Source organism: Abramis brama, assembly GCF_963993115.1.
Source record: "Abramis brama genome assembly, chromosome: 16".
Taxonomy (NCBI): Eukaryota; Metazoa; Chordata; class Actinopteri; order Cypriniformes; family Leuciscidae; genus Abramis; species Abramis brama.
In genome coordinates, this window is record NC_139978.1 from 23,017,084 (window position 1) to 23,039,455 (window position 22,372).

A 22,372-nucleotide genomic window follows, 5' to 3' on the forward strand; every position below is an offset into this window, starting at 1 on the left:
AAGTAACTAAAGTAATAATTCAGATAGGTTTCACTTATAACAGACACATTTTAAGAAAAATGTCATGATATTTCTCAAGGTCAGAACAGTGCCATAGCCTACATTTATTTCACAAAGATTTTATATTTTAAACATTAAAACACTCGGTAGAAAATATATACATCAATAATTAATCTGTGATTCAGAGGAGCAAGCTGGTCCAAATAAACTGGGTACGGTCCCGTCTTTAATGGATAAATGTTTTGCAAATTCCGCGTAGACGTCGCAGAGATTTGAGAAGAAATCATCAGTAAAATTATGGGAATACTGCTTTGGTATCGCTGTGGTCATTTTAACCAGTGACTCTTTACATCCTCTATCTTTGGAACTTTTGCAGAGCAGAAAACAGTGTCAGTGTCTCCACATGTACATAACACAAACCAACTACAGTGTTTGAGTAGACGTTGTTTGCCGGCAACCAATGAAGACCATAGGCGGGCATTATGCAAATGTGTTACATTGTTACTTACGTACATCGTTACCGATGACTCGTTTCAGCAGATAAGAATCAATTCTTTCTTTTGGGAGACAATAACTTTATTTTACTTTCACAAACATCTATATTGCACACAACAGGAAATATCTGAAAAAGCTTAATGGGGCAAATTAAGACAACAGACACTTATCCTCTTCCATGCAGATTATTCTTAATTATTGCCTACACACACATTCATTAGTTTTACTTTAGTGAAAGATTAGTTTATGAAAAATCAAAAGGATAAACAATGCAGATTTATTTTCACAGCCTTCTTTGATCATATTTACCAAGGGTGCCATTAATTCTGACCACGTCTAAAGATGAAGAACGAGAAGAAAAAAAAAAAACACTTTCACCAAACAATACAGGGAACTACCTCAAACTGAGGGCTTCAATATACAGAGCAAACAAAGGGAACTAGATGGCACAAAGGTGAAGGGAATCAATAACAAGGAAATCAAATCAGTACCTATGACAACCAATAAGAAGCGGGGACATAGGAAACTAGGTCAAACTGAACAGAGGGTTGTTCCATAAAACAAGATTAGAATACAAGCCAGGCTTATTTTGGTTAGTCAGACTTATTGTCGGTGGATTCTGTTTCATAGAGCAAACTTAAAATAGTTCAAACTCAGTTACCCTGGCAACTTATGCTGGGAAACTAGCCTGGTCCAGGGCAGGCTAACTGTCAGGCTAAGCCTCAGCTGTTACACAGATCCTCTAACACTGACCGACAAGAACACAATGATATTACCACTGACACTCTCTCATACCATTATTGGACTTTATTAACCACTATTAGTCCAAAAATAAATACAGTATACAGAAAATCAACTTAAATAAGGCTACAATGATAAATTAGACAATATATAGATAGATAGATAGATAGATAGATAGATAGATAGATAGATAGATAGATAGATAGATAGATAGATAGATAGATAGATAGATAGATAGATAGATAGATAGATAGATAGATAGATAGATAGATAGATAGATAGATAGATAGATAGATAGATAGATAGATAGATAGATAGATAGATAGATAGATAGATAGATAGATAGATAGATAGATAGATAGATAGATAGATAGATAGATAGATAGATAGATAGATAGATAGATAGATAGATAGATAGATAGATAGATAGATAGATAGATAGATAGATAGATAGATAGATAGATAGATAGATAGATAGATAGATAGATAGATAGATAGATAGATAGATAGATAGATAGATAGATAGATAGATAGATAGATAGATAGATAGATAGATAGATAGATAGATAGATAGATAGATAGATAGATAGATAGATAGATAGATAGATAGATAGATAGATAGATAGATAGATAGATAGATAGATAGATAGATAGATAGATAGATAGATAGATAGATAGATAGATAGATAGATAGATAGATAGATAGATAGATAGATAGATAGATAGATAGATAGATAGATAGATAGATAGATAGATAGATAGATAGATAGATAGATAGATAGATAGATAGATAGATAGATAGATAGATAGATAGATAGATAGATAGATAGATAGATAGATAGATAGATAGATAGATAGATAGATAGATAGATAGATAGATAGATAGATAGATAGATAGATAGATAGATAGATAGATAGATAGATAGATAGATAGATAGATAGATAGATAGATAGATATACAATATATATATATACTACAGGTTTTCTTTTTTTTACTGGCTGAATGTTTTGTGCCCAAGATTTAATTAGATTGTTTTAAAGATTTATGAATACATTTCTCTCTGGTTTGTTTGGCAGCTGTAGTACATGTTTATGATTAGAAGAACATTAGAACACAATCTAAAAAAAAAGCTTTGTAAAGCAGAAGTTAAAAATCACAAAATTAAAAATATATAATTACAAAAGCACAGTATAAATTTTAACTGGTAAGATGAATCTGAGCTTAGTAATTGACAGTATATTAGCCTACATTTGATTTACCCCATTACAATAGTCCCTTTACAGTTATTGCTATCATAAAAATACACTTGTAGGTTTAAAATTCTAAATAAGGCACATCTAATGTCCAAATAACAAATATTTTAGCATGCATGCATATATATATATATATATATTTATTTATTATGTACTTTATTATGTCTATCAATTCAAACACATTTAACACAATTATACAAATTGACAGTTCCTTTAAAGACATCATATTTTCCCCCAATAAATATTCCTTATTTTTCCTTCTACTTTTTTTCTTTTGTGATAATACCCACCAACACATAGCCTAAAAAACACATGATTAGAACAATAACCAAAAAGTACATAGTTAGACAATTTTACATATGATTTAAGGGGGAAAAGACAAAAAACAATAAATAAATATTAATAAAAATTTAACATTCACATATTTATATCAAACTCAAACTCATGACACATAATTCCTAATAGTTATTCAAGTAATATTATTTGAATATCAAATATTCAATATTAAATAAGTAAATAAATAAAATAACAAATAACTAGAAATAAAAGGGAGGGAGGGTTATATAAAAATGTAGTTAATGTAGGCTAATATATATATATATATATATATTCCTTCCTTTATTTTATGGAATATTCTTTGATTTTAGAGTTGCACATATCTTTTCAAAATGTATACATTTGCTCTTAATTTCATGTTATCCTCTCTATAATGTACTTTAGAAACTAAATCTACTCATTTAAAACTGGGGATTCTTGCTTTCTGCAAAAAATTATTGCATTAAAAGCTGTAATTCTCAGCATTCTAAATAAGTTTACATCATCTTTATTAAGTAGCATAGGTCCTGTACCCAAAACTATATTTATATAGGGGGGGGTGGACATGTCACAAACGCATAAAACAGCACAAATATACGCTGTTTGATGGTGGATCGATTTAATCCACGATCGACCTCTAGGGCTGCTTCAGAAACGCGTGCACACGCAATTATCTAGACTTGATAAACCTGGATCAAATTAGTGAGATTGCGTGAACTTCAATTACCTTTTATGGAACCACTTTAGCCCCAACTTATTTGTTAGGCTCATTCAAGTCCGGTTTTGGAGTTTAATCCCCGCTTTTCTAAGCGTCTTTTATGGAACAACCCTCTGGCAAACAGGAACATAGCAGAATGTACATGTTATAATATTATATAAATTTTGCATCAGATGTAATACGGTTAGTGCTGATAAACAGGGAAAACATCGCCTAACATTCAGCTCTAGCCGTGAGCAAGATCCATCTCCTGGCTCTCCGTGGTTCATTTTAGGATGCAATTCCAGAACAACACTTGAGGCTAATTCTCATTCCAAACTGCTAATACAGTTCTTTTTCCAGAATTCAACTTTTAACCTGGCATAATATGGAGCTTATAATATGACAAAATGATTTGAATTTGAATTGTGTAAATTTGAATTATTTGATGAATTGATGTTCTTGCATGGAGAAATACAAAGATACCTGAAGTAGAAACCCACTGCAGTCCTCCGCCTCACCGGAGAATGTCGCTGGTCGGGCCATGGGACACGCTGAGGTAGTGAACGAAGCAACGGGCGCTTGAGGAAGTGAAGCTGAAGAGGTGTGTTGATGAATGGCGATCGGATTGACAGGTGAATTCGCTGTGGATTGCCGAAGGATTCTGCATGGTGGTCTGATCTTCTGTAAGGTTTGGCATAGACGAAGCAGACAGAATGGTAAGTTAAATGCTTTAATTTGCAGAATGGATCGGTACAGCGAAACAGGTGAGTAAACAGTAAGTTGAATGTCAGATGATAGCTTAACTGAAGTGTAACCAAGTCTCTCTCTCTCTTTCTCTTGCAGATGATGATGAAGGAGTTCCTTAGAAGACAGAATGGTGACTGGCTGAGAAGATCGGGGTCGAAGGTAGGTATACAGGTAAGTATGGCAGAGAGTCATGTGTAGATGAGATCAGACAATGACTGAATGTTTGTAGCAGGTATTATATGGGTGAACTGATGATGAGGTCCAGGTGACGGTGATTAGTAATCAGGTGACAATGAGCGTGTGAATGACTGAGTGGGCGGAGTGAGGGAATGAGTGGAAGGAGATGGTGATGGAATCCTGACACAGCATTTACAACCATAATGAATTATCATTCACCCTCTCCACTTCTGTACTTATCAAAAATAAAACTTTTGTACCTTTTTTTAAATTGCAACATATTAACACTTTGTTTGATCGAACTGCTCAGACCATTCCACAAAATCACCCCACAAATCGAAATACACATACTTTTGAGTTTTGTCCGAGTCCTATGTTGACTCAAATTTAAATCCCCTCTCAAGTTATAACCCCCAACCCTATCTGTAAATAACTGTTGTATGTTTCCAGGCAACTGTTAATTTATTGCTTTATAAATTAATTGAGCGGTCTTAAATTTAACGAGATCATTAAACTTTAGAGTGTGCAATTTTAAATATAGTAAATTAGTATGCTCATGATATCCTACAGTACCTTATTTACTATCCTAATTGCTCTTTTTTGTATTGTGCTTAATGTTTGTAAGGTGGTTTTGTAGGTGTTGCCCCATACTTCAACACAATAATTTAAATAAGGCAACAAGTGAACAATACAAAATAAAGAATCACACCCAAAAATTTATTTTCATACACTCTTTCTATTTCAACATTATTAATCATAACTTTTACTTGTGTGTCAGTTTTACGATTACCAAACAGCATAAATTTGGTTTTATCTAGATTTAATGATAATTTATTTAAGTCAAACCATATTTTTAACTTATTAATTTCTGATGTGACCACCTCCAAAACAGTGTTAATTTTGGCAGCCATTTTTGATTTAGTCTTAGTTTTCATCTTGAGACGAAAATACGTATTGGTCTTAGTCACATTTTAGTCATTTTGTCTTTCATAGTTTTAGTCTAGTTTTAGTTGACGAAAAGTCATTGCGTTTTTTGTCAACTTTTAGTCAAACTGCAGTTACCAACATTAATTTTGGTAGCTATTTATATGTAGTCTTTAGACAAAAAATTTCCTAATTTTTTATCTCTAGGCCAATTCAATTAAGCTTATGAGAAATGTAAATTAAGGTAACAGGCTGTATTGACATTGCACTCTTTAGCAGTAGCACTTGTGCAATTCTACGTAGGCTACCCCTTTTCCTTAGTTCAGTGGTTTTTAGAGTGCCCTACCCCCTGGTACCCCCTCTCTTCCACTTAGACTGCAGTCACACTTTTTCCATTAAGGGACAATATTTTTTTTATATATATATTTTTAAATTAAACAATGTTCAATAAATATGCAATGATGGTAAAAACTTAGTGATGGTACTTTTAAAATATTAAATTAAAGCCAGTAGTAAGTCACTGTCTTTATGAGTGAGTCATGGAGTCATTCATTCAGTAAGGAAGCAAGCTGCTATTTTTATGAACGGGTCAGGAATCTCACGATTCATTCTAAGCCACAGAATCGTTCACGAATCACCGCTGTGTGCTGCAGTTCTGCTGTGGCTTTCGTTGCAAAATAGAGCAATAATCCTATGACAATACTGTTTTAAATGTAGTAAATAATTTAATGTTACCCTTCTGTTTGTTGAACTGTTGTATAAAATCAATGTCTCATTTGAAATCGTGTGGATATTAAGGAAACATTGCATTCTTGCTCGTATAATATGATCGACATTAAAAACACTGGATATCAGCCTATATTTTGATCGCAGATTTAGTAGCACAGATAGCGCAAACGGCTCGTGGCAGAACACAGACCGACTGAAAGACACTTTAATTTAAAATCTCAAATGAAGATCGCTAAACTCCAGCTTACTTGTCTGTGTTGTTTTCAGATTAATCATCCGCGCTTCTTCAGCAGTGTAGAGAGCGCGCGCGCATGGTTGCCAGATACTATTGAAAAGACCGGGTAGAAAACGTGTTCTTTTAACAGAAACTCTGTCTGGGGATTTAATTATTAAAATCTGGCAACCGTAAGCATGAACGCTTGTAAAAAACAGTCAATGTGTTGTCGTCTCCTTTATTTGACACAAACAAGTGGTTTTGGTTAAGTTTAAAAATGTTTAAACACATTTCAGTCTCGTCTTTTTTCGTCAACGATATTGCATGTGTTGATAGTCACAGTTATCGTTTAATGACGTGGGTGTCGTCCTCATCGTCTTGTCTTAGTCAGGGGAAAAAAGGTCGTCAACGAACATTTTTCGTCATAGTTTTCGTTAACGAAATTAACACTGCTCCAAAAGCTGCTTCAGATTTTCCCCTGAACAGAATATATTAGTATCATCAGCAAAAATCACAAATTTTAAGAGGTTAGTCACCCTACATATGTCATTTATGTACATAATAAATAATTTTGGACCCAATATTGACCCCTGTGGTACTCCACAGATACCCAAGCACTCCGATCTGTAATCCCCCATTTGAACAAATTGTTGTCTGTTAGTTATGTAACTTTTCATCCAATCTAATGCAACTCCTCTGATACCATACTTTTCCAGTTTATTGATTAACAAACATGATCGATTGTATCGAAAGCTTTTTTTAAATCAATAAATACTCCCACTGCATATTGTTTGTTATCTATAGCACTGGTAATGTCTTCAATTAACTCCATTAATGCCATTGATGTAGATCTGTTTGACCTAAATCCATACTGACTATCAACCAATAATTCATGCTTCTCAATAAAATTATCCAATCTAATTACATACAATTTTTCTAATATTTTAGAGAACTGAGAGAGTAAAGACAATGGCCTATAATTCGTGAATTGATTTCTCTCTCCAGATTTATATAGTGGAATGATTTTAGCAATTTTCATATTGCTTGGGAATACACCTGTTTTGAAAGACAAATTATAAATATGAGTTAACGGTTTAACAATTGCACCAATAACATCCTTAATTAAAACCATATCAATATCATTCACGTCTGTTGACTTTTTATTCTTACAATTGTTAACAATTTCAATAATCTCAATTTCCTCAGCTGGTTTCAAAAACATAGAGTTAGGGTTACTGTCTAAATAATCCACTGCCTCCACCTCACCTTCAGTCTGTGGATTTTTAATTACATCGGCCAGCTTTGCTCCCACACTTACAAAGAAATTATTAAACCCATTGACTACATCTTTCATGTTGTTTAAAGTCCTCTCATTATCTATAAAATACTGAGGGTATTTTTTATTCATTGGTCCATTCCTTATAATATTATTTAGCACTTTCCATATACCCTTGATATCATTTTTATTATCATTTAATATTTTATTATAATAATCTTTCTTACTTATCCTCATGATACTGGTTAATTTATTTTTATATCTTTTGTATTTATTGTCAGCTTCTTTTGTTCTGTGTTTTATAAATTCTTTATACAAGGTGTTCTTTTATTTGCAAGCATTTTTTAATCCTTTTGTCATCCATGGTCTCTCTTTAAATTTGTGCTTTATGGTAAATTGTTTTAAAGGACAGTGTTCATCATATAATGATTTAAAAGTGAACAGAAATGTTGCGTATGCATTATTGGTATCAGTCTCATCATACAATTTTTTCCAATTATATGCAAGTAATTCGCTTCTGAGTGTATTTATTGATTCAACAGTTCTAATTCTCCTGTAACTAATCTCATTAACTCCCTTATACTTCACATGATCATAAACACACATCACAAAAACTGGCAAATGATCACTTATGTCATTTAGTAACAACCCACTCTTTAGACTATTGTCCATTAGACAAAAAAATCAAATTCAGAACTATTTAAACTACCACCTAAAATTCAATTTTGTTAGATTACACTTGCAAATAATTCAAATTTACACAATTCAAATTCAAATTATTTTGTCATATTATAAGCTCCATAGGTTGAGTACTCGAGAGTACTGAATATCTGATATTTTAAAGTCTGTGGAGCTGATCATCTCTTTGATATTCCCAGAACAGGTGCCAGAATGAAATTAATAGATGAGGTGGATGGCACTAGAGAGTACTTGAGAAATGTGGGCAAAGTGTTTGTGTGTGTGTGTAAACAACATCCATCTTTGTCATTGTAGCATAATGATGGTGCTCACCAGCTGGCCTAACATGTTGCCAAAAAGCACACTTATTTCAACTGGTTTTCAGTTGAGGGAATAGCTGTCCTGTTCTTGCTCATCATGACGGGACTGTAACAGTAACAGAAAGTATCTTAATTTTCAACAAAATTGTACCAGACAGCCATGCAGACATGCATATACATCAAAACCTAACAATGAATCATCTCCCCCTGTGTTGTACTGGTTGCTGCTACATGAGATGGTTAATAATCAGTAAAAACAAATCATGCTGTTTCCTTTCTCCTGTAAACAAAAGACAATTTTCGGGATGACTAGCCTCAGAATTAGATCTAATAAGGGGTAATTAATTCCATTAGAATTTCAGTAAAACATAAATATTTATATTTATTATAAATAATTATAATTTAATGTTATAGAATATAATACTGTATTAGACATCTTAAATTTAGTTGTTATAGAGAAAGATATTTGATATATTTATATTATAAAAAAGTATTTATATTGTATATTTATTAACAACACTATATATACAATATAGCCTACATGTAATATTTACATTTATAATATTAATCACACTCAAACACACACACATACATACTGTATATATATATATATACAAAAAATTACAGGGAAAAATGGGGTAATATCAATTTTTAATATGTCTGTGTATGGGATCATGTGTGTCTCTCAAAATTGTGTGCTGCTGCTGAGTCAGATGAACAAACTTTGCTCTATCACCCTGAAGCAACATTGCTTGCCATATCATCTAATCCTTCAGCCCTCCCCCCCTCAATCCATCTGCCCATCTTTGCTTTCCCTCGCTATTCTTGTCTTCATGCAGTCGGTCTGTTTAACCTGCAGTTACAGTGGGATACCTTATTTTCACCTACTGACTTTGAGGAGAAATTTAAAAGGTAAAAGGAAAAAATTGTGCACAGACATACGCTGAGGCCACAGGCACAGTTGCTCTCACAGTCGCACAAACTTTCAGTACCAGTTTCAATTTCAGTACCAGTCATTGCTGTTGGGCTCAGACATGTTAGGTGAAATTGAATCAATAAATGAGTTATTTTTTATAGTCTCGTGTAGTAATAAAGCTTTCGTATGCGTCTCGTGTGTAATACATATAGCTTTTATTTTTATATTTTCGGTTTCTTTGTAATTGTATTTTTTTATATTTCTATGCTTTAGTAAATTTTTTAGTTTTTTTAAGCATTTTTAAAATTTAGTAATTTTAGTTCTTCAACATAAACTTATTTATAAGTCAGTTAGTTGCTAAGGTAACATTTCTTATTTCTTTAATGAATTTGTTTTCAAAAGTTTTTTTTAAATCTAATATTTGTATTTTACTTTATTTCAGCTTTAGTTTAAGTGCCAAAAACGTTTAAAAAAAATAGTTTTAGTTTATCCTGCTTGTGTGATATTGCCAGATTGTCTATTTTTTCTCTGCAAACGACAATAGTTCCAAAGAAAGTCTCCGCACAACATAGTTGTGTTTGTGAATAAATCACATTTTAGCATCGGCTCAACCGAGGTGGTACTAAAAAAAGTACCAGGTTCTGTACACAGTGGAAAACCCCCCAAAAGTGAGCCATACCGAGCCGTAAATACACAAGGGGCTGATTAAGGAAACATAGAACAGGTGTGAACTAATAAGTATAGTCAAGGCAACAATACAAGGAAAACAGACAGACAGGCAGGCAGGCAGGCAAGCAAAAAGCAAAAACTAAAACACAAACAAACTAAACATAACCCTGACAACATGCATGTTTCTGAAGGATTATGAAGTTATGCTATAATATGCATAATTTCCCAGAATTTCTAAAGCACTTCTGTGGCTGTTTTCTTGCTGTAGTCTCCACCGCATTTCAGATTCAATTAAAAATACATGGGTTGCATTGAGACGGATTGCTTTGAAGCATGGATGTCAGATCAAAAGAACGCCCAGAACACATTTGGATTGTCTTGATGAACAATGTTTTTTTCCGGAAGCTAATCGCATCACTGATGATTTTGCAAGCAGCGGTGTGTGTCTGTCTGGTGATTGAAATACTTAGTCAAATGCATTGAGGAAATTAAACGATCTGTTATATTCAAATTTTTTGTTCACTCTAAAAATAACTTTTAACTGAAAAAAACAAAACAGCAGTCCGAAAATGTACAAGATTTCTCAAATGTATGATTCAAAGAACTGACAAGAAAAGTGACAGAATCCAATGTGACAGTTTGTCTTCTTGTTGTTCAGCAGCAGGTTGATGCAGAATAATTCTTAGAAGCCTTTGGCCAGAAAAAAAATGTCATCACGGTCATCACATTTCTTATATGAAAAGCAACAGAAAGATATCACAAAATAGGCAAATTAATGGATGACTGGATCAAAATGTTATTACACACCACTTTTACAGTATGGAACCTATAAAAATACAATTTCCAAACAATCAGACAAATGAGAGGGGTCTCTAGGTGTGAGGAAAATGTTTGTTTCAATGAAGTAAAGAAATAGAGAGAGCGATTTAGAGAGAGAGAGAGAGAGAGAGAGAGAGAGAGAGAGTGGCCATAAAATTGGAGTGGAGAAGAGGGTCAAAAACAAGGGGACAGGGATAATAGAAAACAAGGGCAGAGCGAGAGAGAGAGAGAGAAAGAGAGAGGGAGAGAGGGAGAGGGAGAGGGAGAGGGAGAGAGGGAGAGGGAGAGGGAGAGGGAGAGGGGGGAGGAAAAATAAAAGGACCAGTAGCGCGTGTGCTTTCTAAGCGACATCAGACCTCAGTACTGTGTCTTGCTCACTGTCAAAGCACACTGACTGCCATTCGCCTGCTGATCCTCCAGCGCAGAGCACCGGAGCTCAAGCTCTCCAAATTTGGGGATGCACCTCTTTTATGTCTTCCAGTATCTCTCAGTCATGAACTGTCCATCATTCTGTTTGTGAGTTTTGCTGTACTTTGGATTCTACCTGGACTCCATGTGGGTAGTCAAGCTCAAACTCTGTCCTGAAAGGTAAGTTATGTCCAGTGTTGGGTGTACTGCATTAGGCCTACTAAGTAATTAATTACTACATTTTATTTTACTTTCCCCTTGAGTAAGGATCTATGTATGCTTTTAATGTAACCTTCTCCCTTTAAATACTTTGGTCAGTTCAAGTATAATTTATGCAATTTTATAATATTTATTTGAAAGAATTAAAAGAGCAGTTTCATGTCTATCCTTGTATTTTTCAACTGGTCGAGTTTGAAATGGGATTTAGAAAGTAATTAGTAATAAATAATGCAATACTTTTTAGAGAGAGTAATCTAATTACACTGTTGAAGATTAATTAGTAATAACTTAATTACTTTTTTAGAGTAACTTACCTTCTGTCTAGAGTTTGTGATTGAGTGGATATGGTTTAGGGCCGCCTAAAATAGGTCTCACTAAACTGGGTTCACTGTTATTCTGTGGCAAGTATCAAGAGTGTCAAGTTGGAACAGAGAGCAGAGATTTTTTTAATGTTCCTGAAGGTTTGCTGCTAAAGAATGTTTGACGGTTTTGTGCTAAATGTTTTTTTAAATGTAAATATCTTTATTTTAGTTGCTGTTTTTTATGTTACTTGGTTGTATTGTCCAAATAGGAAAACTGTCATTTTATTTCACCTTTGCTGTTATTAAGGCTATTTGAGGTACTCTGTGAATGAAACTGATTTCTGTTAATACAGATGTTTTGATATTGGAAACCCATATTTTTTTCTATTTCATTTTAACTGTTCACACACTCAGTCACTATGTAAGAACATAAATGGGTCAAAAGGAGGCTGTGAATTAGCCTATGAGATAAACTGGAATGTTGACATAGCTGAAACATGTTGCAAAAAAAACTTAACATGTTTGATTACATACGGATGCATACATCTCATATATCTCAAATAAATAAATATTGATAATAATAATTAACACCAATATATTTTAATAATATATTTAAAATGTTTAAAAAGTCTTTCAGGTTTTGAGTCATCATCCACATTGGAGACCAGACAATGAGGGAGTAAGAAGTGAGTGCTCTTATAGTGCTGGTAATTTTGGTGAGGTGATTGTGAACAGATGTGACTGGTTAATATTCAGGAGATTGTGAGTGCTGGGTGACGATGGAGACTGGCAAAACCACGACACCTTTTAAAGGTAGTTCTTATTAAGAGAGGAGACCCTGCTCATAAAATCGACTGCTGGCGGTAGAGTCTTTTCCTATTTAGCACCAAAACTTTGGAACAGTCATCCTAACATTGTCCGGGAAGCAGACACACTCTGTCAGTTCAAATCTAGACTAAAAACACATATCTTTGGCCTAGGCCTCCTTCCCTTCCCTTTACCTCTGTACAGATAAAACGTTGTCGTTTTATCAGTACAGAGTCACTGCGTGGCTACGCGGACGCGATAAATAATTCTGTATTATAAATTTTTAAGGCCAGACAAGTAGTTTGTTGAGGGTTGATTTACACATATATACACATATATATACTCAAACACGCATACATGGTCTGAACACGTGATGCGCATGTGCTGCATGTTTGCGCAGAGGTTTGCGCAGAGGTTACGTAGGTTTGCGCCGCCGCAACATGCACTGTTAAAAGAGCAAATTTCAAAACACTGGCGTTGTTTCAAATGCCACGTCTGGATTGTGTATCATGCAGTCACAATGTGGAAGCTGCGCTCGGCAAAGGCGGCTGCTCTCACTGTGAGAGTATGTTGATCTCCATGCTGCGCTCGCGGCTAGCTCTCTTCTCAGAGGGCGACCCCACCCCTTGTGCTCTCCCATTTCCCGCCCTCCTCGAACCGCGGAGGAAGAAACGGCGGGGCCAGAGGATGCCTGGGCGAATTGAGTTGAGCGAGCCGGCCACGTCCCTACGTGCCTCACTCTCTCCAGCGGAGACCCCTTCACCTGTTCTGTTCACTCAGACGGACCAGCGCCCCTCTCCGCAAGTGGCAGGCCTCGTCTCTTTCGGTGGAGGAGGAAGATGACAGCCTGTCTTTGGCTGCATCCGAGTGCGAGGATTAGGTGGGCTTGGCTGACCCCGCCCCCTCATCTCAGTCCAGTGAAGTAGGCGCGAGGGCGAGTTTGAACTCAGGGCTCCTCCTCGTCCTCACTAAAGCCGTTGAAGACCTCGGGCTCGATTGATCTTCACCTCAGGAGCCCGCTAAGAGCCGGCTCGGCGAATGGTTCCTGCCGGGGCGCCACCAGGCAGCTCATCAAAGACCAGTGTCGTTCTTTCCTGAGGTACACGCCGAGCTAACTAAATCATGGTGCGCCCCCTACTCGGCCCACCTGAGAACATCCACCTCCGCAACGCTCTCCACCGTTGACGGCGCTGAGGAGAAGGGATACGAGAAGCTGCCCCCCCCCAGGGGAAGCAGTGGTCACTCACCTCTGCCCGTCCACTGCTATTGGATGGAGATCCAGGGCAGTTCATCCATCGAAACCCTGCAGAGTCACTTCAGCTCTCGCCGGCCGAGCTTACACCGCCGCTGGCCAAGCTGCATCGGCCCTGCACACCATGGCGGTCCTCCAGGGGTTCCAAGCTAAGCTGAACCGTTCCATGGACGAGTCTGGACCTAACCCTGAGGCTTTTAGGGACCTGCGCAGCGCCACTGATCTAGCCCTGTGTACCACTAAAACCACCACCCGGGCTATTGGAAGGAGCATGACCAGTTTGACTGTGCTAGAGCGCCACCTCTGGCTAAACCTGACAGAGATTAAGGACGCAGACAAAACTGCTTTTCTGGACTCTCCAGTCTCTAACACTGGCCTCTTTGGTCCTGCTGTGAAGGGCTTCTCAGAGCGCTTCACCAAAGCACAGAAGGCATTGCAGGCCATGCGTCACTTCTTGCCGAAACGCTCCAGTTTGGCCTCAGGTCGCCACAAGAAAGCACCGCCCTCTCAGCCAGCAAAGCCACCGGTTTCTCAGACCCGCCCAGCGGCTGAAACTCACCGGCGCCCGCAGTCAGCAAAGTGCTACCCGTTCCTGGAGCGTCAGGGGCCCCGACCCAAGATTGTGTTGGACCCTGAGCCTCGAAAGCCTTCCTAGTCGCACAACAGGAAGGAAAAGGGAGGGTTTGAGTCCCGCTGCGGCTGGACCACCCTCAAAAAGAGCTCGCACACTTCTCCCAGTCCCCTCTTCAGTTCAGGTGACTGGAGATGTTCATACTGCAGTCAATGGGCCCGCTCTAAAACACGCACCCTTGCAAACAAACGCTGTTTTATCAGCGACCCAAACAGAGCACAAAAATAGCATTTTTCCAACTCACAACATCTGGGTGGCCGGGTCCCCTTTGCATGGCTGCCCGCCCCCAGACTTCATTCAACCCCCAGCCATCCCCCATGTGTCCGAATGGGTAATGAACACAATAAAATGATGTTACTCACTCCGTGGCTCACGTCCTTTGCACAGAAGTATCAAACCTTTTGGCAAAAGGAGCTGTAGAAACTGTTCCCCTGTCACTGAGCAAGTCAGGCTTGTACAGCCGCTACTTCCTCGTTCCAAAGAAGGATGGCGGCCTCAGGCTAATACTAGACCTCAGACACCTGTACAAGTCCCTCATGAGACGGCCATTCAGGATGTTGACAACCAAACAAATCCATGCGCAAATTCGCCCGGGGGATTGGTTTTTGTCAGTGGATCTGAAAAACGCTTACTTTCATATCCAGATAGCCCCCCATCACAAGCCATTCTTGAGATTCGCCTTTGAGGGGCAGGTTTATCAATATACAGTCCTGCCATTCGGCCTGTCTCTGGCACCTCGTACATTTACGAAGTGCATGGACGCAGCTCTTTCCCCCCTGAGACAGCGGGGAATGCGCATTCTGAATTACCTCGACGATTGGCTCGTTCTGGCCCAATCAGAGGCTTAATTACTGACCCACAGATCCTGGCTTCTCAGCCATTTGCAATGCCTTGGGCTCAGAATCAATTTTTTCAAGAGTGTACTGTCTCCCAGCCAAAGTGTAACCTTCCTGAGAACAGTTATCGACTCGGTTCAGATGAGAGCATGGCTCACGCCAGACCGTGCTCTCTCCATTCAACAGCTAGCAGCTTCGTTCAGGGCGGGCTTTCACACGACCCTAAGAACATTTCAGAGGATTCTGAGCCTTATGGCCTCAGCATCGTCAGTACTCCAACTGGGCCTACTGCACATGCGTCCCATGCAGTGCTGGCTAAAGCCCCGAGTACCAGCTTGTGTGTGGCGTTGCGCATCAAAGTGAACCACAACTGTATCAGAGCCCTGGCTCCTTGGAAAGTAGCCGACTGGTACCAATCGGGCGTGAACATGGGAGTGGTCTCGAGGAGGAAGGTGATTTCAACAGCCCTGTTCGAGGGCAGGCTCATTTTCGGCCTCTGGTCGAGGAGTGTTTTCGGCGAGACAGAGGTCAACCTCTTCGCATCAGAAGGCAACTCTCAATGCCCAATCTTCTTTTCCAAAGACAGGGACGCACTGGCCCACAACTGGCCCAGCCGCCCTCAGCCCCCTCAGCCCCCGTCTCGATACTCCCTCAGGTCATCGAACGGATCAGGAAAAGCAAGAGTACTGTCCTCCTAATAGCCCCTCTCTGGAAGACCCAGGTCTGGTTCCCCAAGTTGGCGCATCTGCTGGAAACAGCTCCTTGGCCTATACCGCTGAGGAGGAACCTCCTCATGCAGGAGAACGGGACGATCTGGCATCCCCGTCCCGACTTGTGGGCCATCCACGTATGGCCCCTCAACGGGTACCCAGGAGCCTCCCGGAAAAGGTCTTAAACACCATCACTAAAGCTAGAGCACCGTCAGCTAGATGCCTCTATGCCCTGAAATGGTCAATGTTCACCAACTGGTGCGCAGCCTGGGACCTTGACCCTTATTCAAGTGAAGTACCACTGGTACTTTCTTTTCTCCAAGAGCTGCTGGACGCGGGTCGAACCCCCTCCATGCTCAAAGTATATGTGGCGGCCACGCTCCTGTGGTCGACCAGTCACTGGGAAGGAATGACCTCGTTGTGCATTTCCTCAAAGGGGCCAGGAGGCTGAACCCGCCTCGACCCCCTTTTATACCGGCCTGGGACCTTTCCACGATCCTCAGGACCCAGAAGGGACCCCCTTTCGAGCCACTTCAGTCAGCTGATCTAAAGCCTCTTTCACTGAAAACCGCACTTCTACTAGCCCTAGCATCAGTCAAGCGAGTGGGTGATTTACAGGCGCTCTCTGTGAGTGCTTCCTGCCTTGAGTTCGGGCCCAACGACTCCAAAGTTGTCCTCAGGCCCAGGCATGGCTATGTTCCCAAAGTGCTCTCGTCTCCGTTCAGAGCTCAGGTCATTCCTCTATCAGCTCTACTCCTTCGGAAGAAGATAGAGATGTGTCTCTACTCTGCCCTGTTAGGGCCCTTAGAGTCTATTTAGAGCGTTCTGCCCCGTTCAGGGAGTCAGAACAGCTCTTCATATGCTTCAGTGGCCGCACCAAAGGGCTTCCGATCACCAAGCAGAGACTATCACAATGGATAGTAGACGCTATCGCTTTAGCCTATGCTTCTATGGGCCTTCCTTGCCCCATTGGCGTTAGAGCTCATTCCACGAGAGGCATCGCCCCATCTTGGGCCTGGTCCAGTGGTATACCAATTGAAGACATCTGTGCGGCGGCTGGATGGTCCTCGCCATCCACATTTGTAAGATTTTATAACTTAGAGGTTCCTGCTAGCGCGCTAGTCAGCTCTTCTCTGTGCTTGCTGTGCAGCTGCACTGCGTTTTAAAATAAAGGCTTCAATATTCTCGAGAAAAGGAGTTTTCCCAAAGCATATAGCTACGCAATACTCGTTCCCTTACTCTCAGGGAACCGAGGTTACGTTAGTAACCAAGTACGTTTTCTGTTAGAACGGTGTTCTATAAGTGTTAGTGGCCCCTATAAGTTAATAACTAATGATCTTTGCAACGGAAGTGAATCAATCAATCAAAACTAACTTTAGCTGGACAATAACTTTATCCTAGAGCTGCTATAAAGCCAAAACAATCCCTGTTACTGTAATTTCCTATTATCACTGTAAAGCTGCTTTGAAACAATTCATATCGTTAAAAATGTTATATAAATGAAGGTGACTTGACTTGACTCATAAGGACACCAAAAAGTTATGAAAAATGCAAAAAAAACATGAAATGTGAGGAGAGGAGAGGAACATTGACACAATTATCAATTATCAAGTCTGGCTTCGAGTTAACAAATGACATGGCAGCAGAAGATGTTGTGAATTTTTCACAGAAATGGAATCTAGACGTGTGTTTATATGGTTTAAAAGCAGCTGGCAGGTTCATTAAAAAAGAGCTGTCTGCTTTAATCAAGGACCCTAGCCAGCGAGAAAGAAAATGTATACTGTAAATGATGAGACAAAAATGGTTGAAAGCAAAATCCAGCTAGGCTTTTAGTTTAGAGGCTTTCGGTCAAATGTATCCAAACTAAAATAACTGGAGAACTGATCAGAAACAGATTAGGGAGAAAATAAGGAAGACAATACACATTTTGAGGATTATTTGAAACATTTGCTACCATGCCAGTCCTAAAGTAAAAACTCCAGATGGATCAGATGGATCAGATGGATGATTATTGATATCATCAATTATAATATAACTATACTAGCCACAAAGGATTAATGAATTACAACCAAATAAAACTTGTACAATTATCATGCGTGACGTGTCACACATAAAGTGATGGTACACAAGACACCAGCTAAAAGACAAAAAGACTAAATCATATTAAATACAATTGTTCACAGAATTAAAGTTTACCAGTCTGTTTAATTAGTCCGTCTCACTGTCAAACAGAACCAAATGACTCACTAATTCTGGCAACTTGCCTGCTGCTATGAAAGCTCTAAATTCAGTTCTAAATTCAGCCAAATGTTAATTGACTCAGCATTAAGTGTTGAGCAGATCTGTCAGATAATTAAAAGAGTGACAAGTGTGTCAAGAAGAGAGTAAGAGAAAGAGGAGGACCCCCCCCCCCCCAACACACACAACTTTTCCAGGAAAAACAAAGTTGAACATGAATTAGAATATGAAACATCTCTGAGTAACTTTTAGCAAATTGTTGAAGTTTGTAAGTCAGACTTACAAAAAAAATGACATGATGCATGGACATTCTTCTTTTTGTGTTCCATGCAAGAAAAAAAGCCAATGTGTCGGAGAACAGAGATGCATTTGAAGTTCTGTTTGGAACCTATCTGACAGCTCTCTTTCTTTCTTCCCCACAGATGGGCAATGTGTCAGAAACAGCCCTGTTCGTATCCACAATCTCCAGACAGCACGACGTCCTCATGGCAACATTTTATACAGTGTTCTGTGAGTCCACAACCACCATAGCGTTCTGGCATCCTCTTCATCTTCATATGTGGTTTAAGCAAAAAATGCCTCAATGACTTTGCATATCTTTATTCCTTATGAATAATTGAAATGGTTCAGCTGTCATTAACCTCCTTCGGTTTCTTATACCTTGCTTGTGTCCACCTAGGCCAAATTGTCCTGAGGATGATCAAATATATATTTTAAAATGATTTCCTGAGATGGCCAAAGATAGGGTCTATAATTAGTTTGGGAAAATGATTGGGGTGGCTCACACTTGAGACATGAGAAATGAGACAAAAGCATATCTGGTTACGTTTATAGGAGTGTTATTATGGCATTCTGCGATGAAATATATTTAAGCCTATAATGATCACTGAATTGTATATATTTTTGTGTCTCTTGTACTCCACAATCTGTCTGCTCACATAATAAACTCAATTTAAAATTAATATTTAATATCATATTCAATTAATATCATTAATAATATCAAATGAATATTTGATGTCTATGTATTTATTATTTTTCTATGCCATGTAGTAGGGGTGTGACGAGACGCTTACTCCACGAGACGAGACGAGACACGAGATTGGGTTCACGAGAACGAGACAAGACGAGATTTTTACACAATTTTTAAGAAATCCTCAATGATGAAATATATGAATGGAAAATAGTCTTTTATTCAACTGAAAATCACAAAATGCAAAACAATTTAGGTTCATTTTGAAATCAACTTGTAATGAATGTTATTTTACTTCTATTTTAATGAATTCTATGCAGTAAAGGACATGCAAACACTGCAAAATGTTTTGCTATAAACTCTACTGTCTGGCTTCTCCCCTGTACGATTTCACATGAGAAATCTAACTCCTTTCCACAAATCGAACATAAAGAAAAATAAAACAGTATAAATAAAATAAATATAAATAACTGAAATAACACTTTAAATGCAAACAGTAATTGTGTATCCATAATCAAAGTACTGCTCTCTCAAAACTACAAGTTCAAACAGAAACAATTTTTTTCTTCAAGCATGAAAAAGAGATCAATTAACTACACAGAACAGACTAAGATTATGGTCATGTTCCTTTTCAAGAATTTAAGCATGTCGACGATTTCTGGCAGCAGTTGAGACCTTTGGGCAGTAACTAGGGCTGCACGATATGAGGAAAAGCTGCGATGTGCAATAAGATGTCGATATGACTTGTGATATGTGAATGTTAGCTATACTGTTCCCATGTCTTAGTGCTTTAATAGGTTCTTTGCGCGATAGGTCAAATGTTTATTACCTGCCTGGTTCAGATTACACAATTTTAGCGCGATTTTGGCACGATCCGTTTCGTGGAGATTCGTAAAGGACAACGGGCGTCGGGACGCAAGATTCGATCGTTTCATTTCGAATAGTGTGTCATAGTGGGCGACAACCTACGCGTCTGCGATGCTTCAGGACATCATGACAGAAAGACTAGCATGTTTAATTTTAACGGTCCTCCACGACGGGTTGAGTGTGAGCGAGAGTGAGTAAGAGTGCGAGCAACAGTGAGTGTGCGTGTGCGCGCGCGCCAGTGAGCGTGTGTGTGTGTTCGCGCGCGAGTGAGTGAGTGAGCGAGGGACAGTGAGTGTGTGTGTGTGCGCGGAGTGTGTGTGTGATTGGCCCGGCACACAAATGATTTAAAAGTGGCAGGGGCATCTTCAATACTAATTTCACCCTCACGCTCCATCACACTGACATCACAACAACTCACGAGACAAAGTTTCACCTCGACGAGAAATCTCGTCGCGTTTTAATCTCGCGAGATCTCTTAACACGAGATCTCGTCACACCCCTACCATGTAGTGAAGTAATGTACGATCGTTATTGCAAAATAAACCCATTATTCAGAATCGTCACGTATTTTGCAACAAAGAAAGGTTGTGTGTAAAAAAAAATATCACTGAAAAGAAATGACTCAACAGAATGATTTGTAATTGTGTCTTGGAGCAGGTGTCGATTTCTTTACTTCAAAATAATGAGGAACGATATGTTTTAATGAAATGAATTTAATTAAACAGTCAAATATTATTGTTTGGAATGTAGTGAAGTGATACATAATCTGATAAAGTACAGATTCTTGAAAAATCTGTTTAAAAAATATGTCAGGAAGAACTTTGTGGCCCGGTTTCACAGGCAAGGCTTAGATTAAGCCAGGATAAGGCCTTAATTCAATTCAGACTTTTAAGTAGCTTTTATTAACGTGCCTTAGAAAAAAAATCATCTTGTGCATCTTGGGAAAAACAATGGTACTGACATATTTTAAGATATGTTAGTGCAAGTTTCTCTCAGTTCAGACAGCTCAAAGGCTTAAGCCTTGTCTGTGAAACCAGCCTTACCAGTTGAATGGATGTAACACATGCGAATGCGTGCGATAGTTCTGGTCTGCTCGACATTAAAGAAGCAACAAATTTAATTATACCTCCGAAGTGGCAGATAAATTGCGTGGATAATTAAAGCTATGTCATTGGTTGATTTAACTTCAAAAAGAATCAAGGACCTCATTGTTATTCTTGACTACCTTGAGACAGACCTTGCAGGGTTTCTTAGCATATCTAAGCTTTAGGATCAAAATCAGGTTTGTCAGCAATGGGATGGAGATGTCACACAGTCAGTGGCACATCTTCAATAAAGCTGTACAAATTCAGTAGCTACTTTGATGAAAAGATGAATAGACTTGAGCAGATGGATAGCTCTCTCTTTCTCTACCAGGTGTATTGTCGCTTGTGGGAAATGGCATGCTGTTGTTTGTAGCCTACCGTAAGAGGTCATCTCTGAAGCCAGCAGAGTTTTTTGTCGTGAACTTGTCTGTGAGTGATCTAGGGATGACCCTGTCGCTGTTTCCTTTGGCCATTCCATCTGCTCTAGCACACAGGTGAGATCCTGCTTCACGCTTTACCAAAAATGTTTATGTTTTTTATTGTAAAATATCAGAGATGACATTTATAAAAGTATTTATATAAAAAGACATAAATGCACTCTGCCCATCTTTCTCATGAAGCATTTAGAAGTCATTTTAGAGAACATGTTCGAAAATAAATTCAGAAGTGCACTGGTCAAATAAACGATTCAATGACTCGTTTGAACTTTTGAACCCATTCGTCTTTTCAAAGTGAAATAAAGTAAATGCTCCGATTGGTTTTAACTTGTGTTTTATAATTTGGTGTTTGTCAGTTATATTTTATGCTATTTTTTGTGCCAGATAAAGGGTAAAAATATAGTTATGCAAAAGTATATTGTTATCTTAATTAGTGTTAATGTAGTTAGTTAATCTTAGCTTGGAGTATAGCATGCTACTTTCATGATCTTGTAGCTTGGCAAGCTACGGTTTTCAAAGCTTCACTGCTTTCTCATTTTTTTTTATTTGCAAATGCCTAAAACAGTTTGATGTACTTTTCAGATAAGTAATCATGGTTCTAAAGTAAAAATAAAGATAAAAGGTATTTCAGAGTTC

General features: G+C 38.4%; 1 protein-coding gene across 1 annotated transcript in view; it reads left to right on the top strand.

Annotated features, from left to right (window-relative positions):
* The first annotated feature begins 11,286 nt into the window (after positions 1-11,286).
* opn7c (opsin 7, group member c) overlaps positions 11,287-22,372 on the top strand; it is a 14,579-nt gene continuing 3,493 nt past the window's right edge. Inside the window, exons 1-3 of the mRNA XM_084138754.1 lie at positions 11,287-11,562; positions 18,800-18,887; positions 21,631-21,793. Coding sequence (XP_083994880.1) covers positions 18,800-18,887; positions 21,631-21,793 — 251 coding nt within the window. The 5' untranslated portion in view covers positions 11,287-11,562. The remainder of the gene's footprint in view (positions 11,563-18,799; positions 18,888-21,630; positions 21,794-22,372) is intronic.